Source organism: Stenella coeruleoalba (assembly GCF_951394435.1).
Source record: "Stenella coeruleoalba genome assembly, chromosome: 6".
In the NCBI taxonomy this organism is placed as follows: domain Eukaryota; kingdom Metazoa; phylum Chordata; class Mammalia; order Artiodactyla; family Delphinidae; genus Stenella; species Stenella coeruleoalba.
This window is the reverse complement of record NC_137151.1, coordinates 66,474,160-66,486,359: the sequence shown is the minus strand read 5'-3', so window position 1 is coordinate 66,486,359 and position 12,200 is coordinate 66,474,160. Positions and strand designations below refer to the sequence as shown.

Below are 12,200 nucleotides of genomic sequence, written 5' to 3'. Positions count from 1 at the left end.
GAATGGACCATTTCCCCATAATGTTCCTGCCTCATTCCACCTTCCATCCACTCATGGTGAGGGGGTGGGGAAAGGAGTGCCCTCCTTGCTCGCCTCTGCCTTTTTCCATCCATTGTTCTCCCTAACCAACCTCTATCTTTAAAAAGTTCGTATCACCCTCTCGTACCATCTTCTCCAGCACTTGACCCCCATTTTCCTTTCTCTCTACTCCTTCCCCTAATTCCAGTCTGTGGTTTTCCCATACCCTACCAATCACTTTGTTAATTCTTCTCACGTTCTAATTTCAAGATTCCTCTTTGTCAATTCTTTAAAAACTTTTCTTTCTCCTCCACTGAAGTTGTTCACAAGTTCAGCTATGACTAGTTCCCAATAATCTCTCAAAAGTTCCCGAGGACTCAGTTCTACAATCTCTTTTCTCACCATCCTCTCACTGAATCTGCTTTTTGTCTTCATTGTAACTGCCAGTCCCCTGACCCAGACCCACATTCAAAGCCAATAAGCCACTCTGGCTTCACTTTCTTCCAAATCTCCGAAAAGACCTGAAGGATACTCTCCTACTCAGATTCTCTTGCCCCCGTGTCCACCCATCAATGTCCATCCAAGCCAGTCTCCAGCCGGAAGAAGACCACAGTATTTGCTTTCTCTACTCCTACTCCTGTGGCTAAGAATTGGTAGAGATGATAGATGGAAAAGGTGATGGTGTTGATGGTACAATTTTTCAGAGGTTCTAATGCCAAATGCTCTCCTGAATGCTCTACATGCATTATCTTAAACACTGATTAACTTCACTACAATGTAATGCTATTCAGTTAAGTTCCACCTGGGTTTTCTGTGCTATTGAGCAATCGTTATGTCCACCTTTAATGAACCCTTTATCATATTCCTCATAGCGGCTATTTCAAAGATTTAACACTTCCCTGGAGTCCACAGCTCACTCCCAACTTTGAGATCATGTTGCTTACTTTTTTTTGGAAAGCTAAAGGCCATTCAACATGAGTTTCCTCATAGTATCTCCTCTGCCTCTTGCCTCCACCCCTCAAATTTTCTGGATATCTTCATCTAACCTTTCTGTGTCTTTCCCAACCTAGAGGTTCTTTCTAAGTTCAATCTTCCTCTTAGGTGCTTGATCTCCCTCCCTCTTGCTTCCTCTGTTACCTTCTCTCTATTTTCAATGTCTCCCTCTATATAAGATCCTCCCCTTCACCTATCCAAGTTCTTCCCCATCCTTTAAGAACCTGCATTCTTCTCTGCATCCCCCTGAAAATACCAACTTCTTTCGCCCCTGGAGAAAGTACTAAAGAGGACAGAACATTCCCTGCCTTTACAGGAACAGTAAAACAGTAAAAACACAGTAAAAAAATCTCCCCCTGTAGGCTGTAGTTCTCATTTCTCTGCATTAGCTCTCAAAACTAAACAAGTCTCTGCAGCTGGGGGTCCCAGGACTGTTTGGACCATTGAAGAACACTTCTTTGGGCAGAAAGCTGGAAGCTTTGTGTAATATCTGGAAGTACATGGCATTGCATAGGCTATGCATGGCATTTGATAGGATATGAAGAGGAAGCAAAGTAAGTCTTTTTACTGGTCTCTGTCTCTGAGTGTCTTGCAATTTCTGTTTGGTTACAGTATGAACCAGGGTAGGGAGGCAGCCAATTCAGGTAGACCCTGTGACGCTTCTCTCTTTCCCTAATCTCTCTCATCCAATTCACCACTAAGTCTTTGACAATACCATTACCTTAATACCTTCTGTTATTTACAATTGCCACAGTCTGCTCTCACTAGCCTCCCTAGCTCCAGCCTTGCCCAGCTCCATTTCATTCTCCACACTGCAATCAGAACAATCTTCCTAAAGCACATCTCTGCTTGAAATCCTTCTGTGGCTCCCAAGTGTCTAAGGAACAAATCCAAGCTCCTTAGCCCATCATGCCCTGGCCCCTTCCTGCCTTGTTTCTTCCTCCCCACGTCCCATGCCAAGCTCCAGCAATGCCAACTAATTGTTCACCAAATCCCCTAAGCTGTCTCCAGCCTCTGTGCCTTTACCCTTGGCTCATTCTTTCCTCCACGTGGAATAACCCCCCCTTCCCCAACTATCTTCTATTCGTTCTTCAGGACAGTTCAAGGATCACCTTCCCACCAGTTTCCAGGGTCTACCCTTCCCAGGTACTCTGGGAGGTACTCCGGGCAACCCTCTATCCAGGTACTTTTCATGCTGAGCTCTTCTCATCTGATTCTTGTCTGTTTCACACACTGGACTATTAGCTCTTTATCAGGAACTGTATCTGATTTCCTCTGTTCGGCAGAGGGCTTGACACATACACACATATAAATATTTCTGGAATGAATAAATGAATAAATTAGATTTTAAATAAGAGACAGAAATTTATATCTTTAACATTTAGTATCTCAGTACTGTTTATTTTCATGATGTTGTTTGGTAATAGAGATGAATTTGCACAGATTAAGGCCGAAAGAAACGGAGGACTGAATTAAACAGACCACAACATATACAACTTCTACAACTACTGCTACCATTGACTGAGGTTTAACTCTGTTATCAACATTAAGTTTTTTTGTTTTTTGTTTTTGCGGTACGCGGGCCTCTCACTGTTGTGGCCTCTCCCGTTGCGGAGCACAGGCTCCAGATGCGCAGGCTCAGCAGCCATGGCTCACGGGCCCAGCCACTCCGCGGCATGTGGGATCTTCCCGGACCGGGGCACAAACCCGTGTCCCCTGCATCAGCAGGCGGACTCTCAACCACTGCGCTACCAAGGAAGCCCAACATTAAGTATTTTTTAATGTATTGAGTCAACCCTCAAAATAATCTCCATCTTATAGATGAAGAAATTTTGGAACAGAAAAATTTAATAACTTGTCCATAAGTGGTTGAGCTGGGATTCAAACCTGGCAGAGTCAGGGTTTTTTTAACCATTGCATTGTACCACTTGCTGTGTGACCATAATTGTGCAGAAAAATGTAAATTGGGTATTCGCCTCACTCATCTATGCGCTCACTTCAATAATTCTTTGTTTTTTCCACCTTAACTTGGAAACTCACTTTATAAATATATTGAATTACCAGCATCAAATGATATTTGAGAATTTTTCCGGATGGGCTTAAAAAAAACACCCATGTAGCCAACTCCCTGCCACTTGCTAAGAGGAAGTAATAGTGTAGGACAGGTGGTAAGATGTGTTAATTTCATGCAGCGTGTTTCCTTTAGAATTTTCCTTTCTCCTAAAGAAGTGGCTGGTTAAAGTTTTGATACCTATTTGTGAGGTTGTATTTTTTAGTGACTTTTTCAAAGAAACACAAACTTCTGAGTGAAACTGAAGATTACAAAGACCCTGAGAGAAGGGTCTTTGACCCTATGAGGCCTTCGACATCAAAGGAGTTAACAAAGATAAAGAGAAATTAGAGAGGGGGGTGAGAGAGCCTGGAGTCCTGGCTTTCTATGGTAAAGAGAGAAAAGTGTTTAAAAAGAGGACACACATCTGGACAGGCAAATTCAGGCAAAAGTGAAAAGCTGAATAACTTTGCAACTAAGTTTCAGAAATTGTTCTGCAGCAAATCAGAAGAAACAAGAAGATACCTGATTCAACGGAGAGCATTTAAATTCTGAGTTTGTTTTTTTTGCTTGGTTTGTACTTTATTTCATCTTCATTTTTGGTGGCAGTGCTGTGTGTGTGTGTGTGTGTGTGTGTGTGTGTGTGTGTGTGTGTGTGGTAGAGGGGTGGTGGCTGGTGGATAGGAACAAAAGCATTGGAAGAAAAGAAGATTTCAGTTCCCTGGGGCTTAAACACAAATTCTACTGCTTCAAAAGGCACCAAGTTACAAGAATTTCTCTGCGTTTCTCTACCCCACGGGCAAGCCATAGAAAGAGAAATTGCAGTGGAAAAGGGAAAAGAGTAGGAAATAATTTGTTTTGAGCTATCAAAAAGGGAACCTGGGTTGGGGGTGGGGGGATCGGCAAGATATAGTCACCTTGAAACTATGCCTCTAGCTCCTAGAGTTCTGATGCTTTTTGATTTGTAAACAGTTTTCTGCAGAATACGTGAATATTTCCAGAACTTGTGACTTGTGATATTTTAGTTTCTTCACCTCCAGTCCTTTGAATGTTCTTTTAGTAATAATGGATTAGAGCTTATCTGCATCCTGGCCAGTTTTGTAAAACCAAATAATTGCTTAGCTGCGGAAGCAGCTTTATTTGCATGTAGTTTTTTTTTAAAGAGAAATTCTGCCACCCTCTGGACAGAAACCAAAGATCTATTTCTTAGAGACCACCACAGAATACTGTTTTAAGCAACTGCCCTTGAAAATAAACATTTATTTTTTTAATCTACCCTATAAAAATAGGAGAGGGGGGAAATCACAGTTGCTTTAGATAGCATAGATGATATCTGGGGGAAAAAATCGTTTAAAAATACTAAATTGCCTCTAAGGAATTTTTAACTAAAGAAAATGGGCTCAGAGCACTTTAGAGAAAAAGGCTCCAGTGTTTAACTTGTAATCTTTCCAAAACCACCTTATGCTTATACTCTCTGGCCTGCAATAGGCAAGTAAAGATTTCTCACACAATCTCAGCCATGGCTGCTTTCATCCAGTTTTCTTTATTGGTGGAATTTTTAAAAATCTACATGTATATTAAATATAAATATATATGCATTGGTTTTTAACTAGAACATGAGGGTGGAGTGAGATTTCAGCCACTGTTGAGAGAAATTAGCCATAAGAGCACAAATGGGCAGCTTGTTTCTGAAGCTCTCCTGCTCTCATCCACCGGGCATGGAGTACTTAATGTCATGTAAATGAAACTTAAAAATGCACGGATGTGATTACCAGTAATAATGCTGGGCAAATCAAAACACATGACATGCTGTTTTTTTCATAAATAACCAGAGAGAGGAAGCAGGAAGACGCCGAGGACCATACCTGGTTTTAACAACAGGATTTAGATGCTTCTGGTCTTGAAGGACCTTGGCCAGCTGTTTTTGCAGAAACAAAACCTTCCCGTGGACTCCCTTAATAAATGGGTGGTCGAGGAGATGTGTGACGGAAGGCCGCTTTTCAAAATCCTTAATAAGACACCTGTTCACAAAAATCAACAAACAACTGAAGTACAATCTTAGAAACCTGGCTCCCCTGTAAATATGGGAGAGAGGAGGAGAAAAAGCTCATTTATAAAACCTGATCACTAACCTTAACATAGCTCTTTCTTTATTCATAGTTACCAGAACAGAAAAAAACATTCTCTACTAGTTGAATTGATCAAAACATCAGAAATCTATTTTAGTTTGCTTTAAATATATATTGAAAACGCAATCAATTTAATTTGAAATATTCAAAACACTGAAAAATAGACTGGCCAGACTGAATTTTCTGTCTGAATTTTCATTACAGAAAAATGTTTACAATGGAGCCAAGTTGATTAGTCTATATACTTTATTTTAGAAGTATATGAAATGTCCACTATTTGGTGGTGGGGAAAATGCATTTAGGAGTTTGCAAGGATAGAAACGAATCATAAAGAAACTTTCACAGAGAAAATTCAACCCCTTGATTTCTAATATCTTCTGAAGAAGCAGAAAAACCTCAGAACAGGAAGTGACTACAATATAGTTCAGATGAATTGGAATGGAATTATTCAAACAGGGAACAAAAAGTCCATACAAAATGGTAAAAATTGGGTTGCATTTAAACTCCTCTGTGGTTAATTGGTTAAAACCGCACCGGTATAACCACTTTCTGTTTCAGGTTCAATGCCCTTTTCAAAGAAAACAATGATTCAGTACATTTTGCTGTGTGATGTACATTATTAAAGATGATTTTGACACAGGAAATCTCTAGTGAAATTGAATCTGATGAATACCCCTCCAATTACCATTGCATTTCCATTCTGAGTAGCTGCCCTTGACGGGAGGAAGAAATTTCAACATCCGCCCTTTTAAGTTATCAGCTTTTATTTAGCTCATGTTGGAAGGCTTAGGATAAATACTAGATGCCATTCTGCCCACTCCATGAAATAAATGTTTCCAGTTTTCCCAATAGTGACATGCCAGCAACATGTAAAACACAACATATTTAAAATGATGAAATGCACTGACAAATGGTAAAATGTTCAGCCTCACCCTGAGCATCCTTTCAAAACATGTAAGCAGAGTTCCTAGAACAATCCTCAACTGTTGGTTTTACAAAAAGGCCTTAATCTTTGCATTTCAAACCACTTTTGCATCCCTCGACTTCTAGTCCTGAAAGATATTCAGTAAATTTCCCAATCATCCCATTTTAGAATTGACTCAGGGATTTCCTATCTATTGGAACTGGAGCTTTCAGCTAGAAAAGCCAAAAGAACCTAGATTATCTCCATTCTGCTGCCTGCACGACTATAAATACCACCTCTGTCTCGCTATGGGGAGAAAGCAATCATTTGACTTTTATGGGTCCAGGGGCCTTTTGTATAATCTATTATATTTCCTACTAAAAATAAAAAAATCAGTGCACATCCTTTAAAAAAATACTCCGTTCATGTTTCTACATCAGATGTTCCCTAGATTCCATGTATATTAATCCCTATATAATTATGTGACTACCAAAGGAAAATAAATGCTAACGTTTCCCTAAACACCTGGAAAAAAGGAACCTCTTGATAGTTTATATGGTCAGTAATACAGGTGTATGCCTCATCCTCCTAGCTTGAGAGATGGTGTATAAAAACTCCCCAAATAAAGTCTGTGTCCTCTGAGAATTCCTACTGAAGATGCACATGGTGGCTTTGCACATACCCCCACCCCCCGAGAGGGCATGGGTAGGACAGGAGACCGGGAACTGCTGGGACCCCCAGCTAAGCCTGTCCAGGGATCTGGTGCAGGTCACATTACATCTGTCTCTCATCACCAAATAGACATACTTCCCGTACCCAAGTATATCCCCAAACACAGGGAGACCGATTTCTTAATCGGTTCCCCACCTTTTTTTTTTTTTTTTTTTTGCTTTCTGGGCAAGTCTCAACTGCTTGTTGACTAGTGCCAAAACTTCAGATGAGTAAACTCAAGGGGGCTGAAAGTGGGAGGTGTAACAATTAATAGGAAATTCAGAGCAGGTGAATGGGAAAGTGAGCAGGCGCTGCCTCTACCTTCTCCCTCAGGATAGGTGCCTTGGAACAGTACTTCCGGTAATTAAACCTCCTTAGATAGGGTTTGAGAGAAGCCAGGAAACCCATACTCCAGCCTTATGAAAATAGGTGTTTGCTAGATTCTGGGGGTGCAATTAAAGGTGCTATATCTTGTTTCATAATTTTAGCATCCAGTGGGAGAGCAAGGTTGCAAACAAGGTTGCAAGATCATTTGGTATTTTGGAAGGGATCTCTCTCTAGATCACAGAGGGAGTAAGAGAAATGAGGACTAAATAATGAAGTGAGATAATCAGACAAGGGAGAAACAACAATGAATCTGTTGTCTCCTGGAGATCCAAAAAATAAAGATGGTAGGTGTTCTACTCTCTGAAGGAATGATCAAGAGGATTTATTTGTTAGTTCTCTCAGTAAGGCCCAAGTGGGCTGAATGTCATACCAGCAGATCAGCAAAACTGAAACCGAGTGTATATGGGAAGAATGCTAAGCAGAGCTGTGACATATCCAACTGCATTGGCGGATTTTTAGGAGAAGGGCAGGAAGACCTTGAGGGTAGAGCCTATTCTAAAACACTCTTGCATACTTTTTTTCTCATGGGGAGCAAAGAGCCAGAATGAAATGGACTTATTATTTTACTAATAAATAGAGGAAAGTTCTATGTTAGGAGCAGATATGGCGAAAGTCAAGCATTACTAGATACCAGGTCATTGGAATCATGTCATTTCATTTGTTCAGCAAACATTTATTGCACAGCTGGAATTAGTCAAAATAGATGAATTCATAAAAAATTATGACAATTTTCCTCAAAGATCGACAATCTTATTATAAAGATGGAAGGACAAGAGAAACACAGGAAACAGCAGAAGCCAGTGTTTGCTTTTATATTTAGAATAAGAAATAGTCACACGAAAGCATAAGGTTTTGGAGCTAGGGGACCCAGATTTTCTATTCTAACCCTTCTTTTACGAGGTGAGGAAGTTGAGGTCAAGTCCTGATAGTGATGAGGTCAATTCCCTGGCTCCCATGAGAGAACCCTCCTACTCTGCAATGTGTTGTTAAAATGGCACAGGTGCAACGTGCAAAACAATACTAGGCAGCAGTGGGTGCGGGGCAGCCAGAGAAGGCTTAATGGAAAGAGTGAGGATTGAGCTGAGTTTGGAGGGAATTTTTGGAAATAAATTGAACTCAGTATGTGGAGAAGATGTAGAAGGCATTTCAAGGTTGGGAAACTGGATCAGCAATGAAAGAAGCCAGCCTAGGCAAGCTGTGTAGCCGGGAACTCAGGAGGTCACCAGAACGTTGACCTTAACCTCCTAAGCTGCCTTCTTTGAACATCTAAGAACAATTCTTTGCTTTAGTCCTTTTACCAACTTTAACTAGGGCATATTCTTTATTGCTTAAGATGTTGCAGTTTTGTGCCCCAAACTCATACTGTTATGTTTTCAGCTTGCCATTTCTGTCTTATTCTCCTTTCAGGCAGGGATTTAGTGGATTAAGATAGAATTGACAGCCGGGATCGGTAAGAACTCCTGACAGCCTCCATGTCCTTTTATAAGCATGATTAAATCCTCTAACTTGATTTGGAGAACAAACATGGAAAATTAAGGAAGTTATAATATGCTTATTCATTTTCAGATTGCTTATTAAACCAAGAATTGCAAATTCCAGATGCAGAATATTTTCCCCCAGCAGGGGATTGAGCCGTTTTTACAAGAAAATGCATAAAACATTGACCTCTGTATGGGAAAATGGGGGCCAGCCAGTGTGAGGTAAGTTGGGTGAAACACTAGACACATGAGACATTCCACTGAAAAATGAAACTAGTCTTCTGGTCAAAAAGGTTTGGGAAACATTGGTGATTCTCTAAACCAAGTAAACCTGGAGTTTCATAGTGCGTGTGAGCATATTAAATGTTCTTAGAAGTATGGAAGTAAAGAAAACAGCTTAATTTTGTTTAAATCCATGTTTCCAAACTTACTTGGCCACAGATCCTTTTTTGTATCACCAGAACCAGGGCCCTGCAAATGACATCCTTGGAAGCTCTGTTGTGAGAAATCAGTACTAGGCTCTTGAAACTGGCGGCTGAGTCTTTATCTCAGCTGATTGAGGGGAGACACTCAGAGCCCCTGATTGTCACCAGCATGTTTGAGACCCCTGTAGGCTGCAGTTTCTGCAGAAGACTGTCTCGAATTGGGGAAATACATTCACCAAGCTCAGTTCTTCCCAGAATCTTTTACTCTGGAAAAAAGAAATTGAACAAGGACTAAATTTAGGGAATGTTGCTTTTTTCCCAAAATCATAAGTAATTCTTTCAGTCCTAGACTTTTTAAAAGTCATTTTTAAAAATCTGGATTTAGGTGTGGTTATCTCTGTGCTAAGATACAAAACAAAAGAATAAAAAAATTAAAACTACCATGAGATGTATTACCTGGATTTACAAGGCCATGGAAGGTGGTTTGAATATGACAGAAAAGTCCACGAGAAGAAAAAGGAAGCAAATTTCAGCCCTGAAGGAAATTTAATCCATTACCTAATTTGAAATTCTAGTACCTTCCATCATGCATTCTTGGCTGAAGATTAATTCTCAGAATTCATTAGTGTCACCACATTAAACACAGGTTGTTGCAGCCATTTGCTGGGATCTCCCAGCCTGGCCTCTGCCAGAAACAGGCAAAAAGGAGGCATTTCTTTTTTTTAATTTATTCATTTATTTATTTATTTTGGCTGCGTTGGGTCTTCATTGCTGCGCATGGGCTTTCTCTGTGTGTGGCAAGCGGGGGCTACTCTGTTGCGGTGCATGGGCTTCTCACTGCAGTGGCTTCTCTTGTTGCGAAGCATGGACTCTGGGCGCATGGGCTCAGTAGTTGTGGCTCGCGGGCTCAGTAGTTGTGGCTTGCGGGCTCTAGAGCGCAGGCTCAGTAGTTGTGGCTAACGGGCTTAGCTGCTCTGTGGCATGCGGGATCTTCCTGGACCAGGGCTCGAACCCGTGTCCCCTGCATTGGCAGGCGGATTCTTAACCACTGCGCCACCAGGGAAGTCCAGGACGCATTTCTTAACAAGAAACAAGGTCGGGCTCCTGCGTTGGGCTCTGGAGCTGGCAGTGCTTGTGCTCCTTCCGTTTGCTCCCAAAGGATCATGCTGTTGAGACACGGCTGCCTTGCCACTGTAAACTGCCGTTTCATAACCAAAGAATCAGACGCCTGCAAGGGGGAGCTGTTTATCAAGAGTCACGAACAGATGCTTACTGATGACTAAACCACACTTGATAAAGAGAAGCTGATCAAGTCAAAAACTAAAAATACTGGTGAACTTGGTGAGAAAAGCAGGAGGGTGAGCAATCTTATTCCACACATTGGGGCAAAACTAGATGAAAACTTGAAACTTATGTCTCTTCTCATTTCTTTTTTAATATTCTGTCTTTTATACTTACTGCTGTTTTCTTTGGGTTTGCTGCTTAGATTGTTAAGTGTTTCCATTGGCACCAAATATCTAAACGTTTCTGATTTGAGCAAGCATTTCCCTGCCCTGTGATGCACTGCATCTGCAGTTCCTATCATCAGCAGACAGAAGCCTGAGTGACAAAGAGGCCTCTTCATCAAGAGGAGAAATCCTGCAGAGGGTACACTAATTACAGGTTAACTATCAGAGCCCATGGTGCTCTGTCTTGGAAGGAAATTTCCATTTTGGAAGACAGGACTATGACAAAAGCAGGCATTTTCTCAAGATGACTAATGCCTCAAAAGAAGGCAGGCTGAGAAACTTGACATTGCATATGTTATTTTGGCAAAACCAAACCTTCCCGTTTGGTGGAATACTTAACTCCATTTCAGTTTTCATGAAGTTTGCAAATATTGCACATGGTGGCGTTTTAAAGTCTCATTGGTGAGAACTGAAACTGTACACTAACTTCACACGTAGTGTGGGGAAGTGGGGTCCTAACCTGAAACAGAGAAGTGAGGACCAGAAGCATATTAATCAGAGAAAAAGTCAGGATTCACTGAAAGAAAAAAGTCCTCAGAGGGTAGGATGGAGGGTTTTAGAACAGGAAGCTCAGTTCTTTTTATGAGGTGGGTAATGGGAGCAGATCCTGTGTGGCAAAGTGGGAGGGAGGCTACAGGGCAGCAGGACCACAGGGCAGCTGGCATCTTGCCTGAGGTCACTAGGGTGAGGAGAAGGCAGGTGCAGGGTTAGAAAGATCAGCAAGTCAGCCCCACCTTTAGACAAAGCCATCAGCACTGAAGGTCCAGAGTGAGCTCAAGAGAACACAGGAAGGAAACCGAAGTGGAAGAACATGGCATTTCCAGAAGCATGAGGCTGGGGAGAGAGAAGAGCCAACTTCTGTCACCCAGAGAAGACTCTCAGAAGGTGAAGAAGACGACTGGAAGAAAAGTGTAGGGTGGTCTCAAGCCGAAAGATAAACTCTAAGAACAGGACAGAATCTCCCTCCAGAGTTAAGGAATGTGCACCATGGTAGCTGGAGAGAGTCTCAGTGCAAAAAGAGGGTCCAGGACTGGAGGGCAGTCCTAGGGCAGAGAGCCACCACACGTAACTCAGAATGACCCAGGGTCGTGGCCTGCAGGACACCTGCGAACACAACTACCTCTTCATGTTACCTTTATGTCTTTGATCCCGTGATCAATAGTAAGTAATTAGAAAAGTCCAGACTAACTCATTGTATTCTTAGGGAAGGAGATATGGTAACAGAAATTCGAGATCCTCAAGCGTGGCTTGTCTGGCGGACAACCTCTGGGCCACGGCCAGGAGGGGCCGAGGGAAGAAGAGTTTACTATACCAAGGAAAAAGGAGTAAAAATGCCAAGCAAGGAGGCAAAGTGAGGAGAAGGGTCAAGAGGAACCAGGCCAGAACTTAGGAACAAGACAAGATGGGGCTCAGGGGACACAGAAGCTGTTCAAGGAGAAGCCAGTGGAGGGCATGGTGGCAGAGGTGCAGTCTTATTATTGTTGTACTGCCACTTCCCTCTTCGGTTTCAGCTGTGCTTTCCAAGTTGCAAAGACTGGGGATGAGCACACCCTCCACTGGACATGCTGTAGCCAAGAAAGATCCTGCTGTCCATGTC

General features: G+C 41.9%; 1 protein-coding gene across 14 annotated transcripts in view; it reads right to left on the bottom strand.

Annotated features, from left to right (window-relative positions):
- The window catches only part of MYO3B (myosin IIIB), a 506,873-nt gene that overhangs the window by 258,112 nt on the left and 236,561 nt on the right, over window positions 1-12,200 (bottom strand). For all 14 annotated transcript variants that reach the window (XM_079925177.1, XM_079925176.1, XM_079925182.1 and 11 more), the window contains one exon: window positions 4,927-5,082. In XM_079925177.1, coding sequence (XP_079781303.1) covers window positions 4,927-5,082 — 156 coding nt within the window. The remainder of the gene's footprint in view (window positions 1-4,926; window positions 5,083-12,200) is intronic.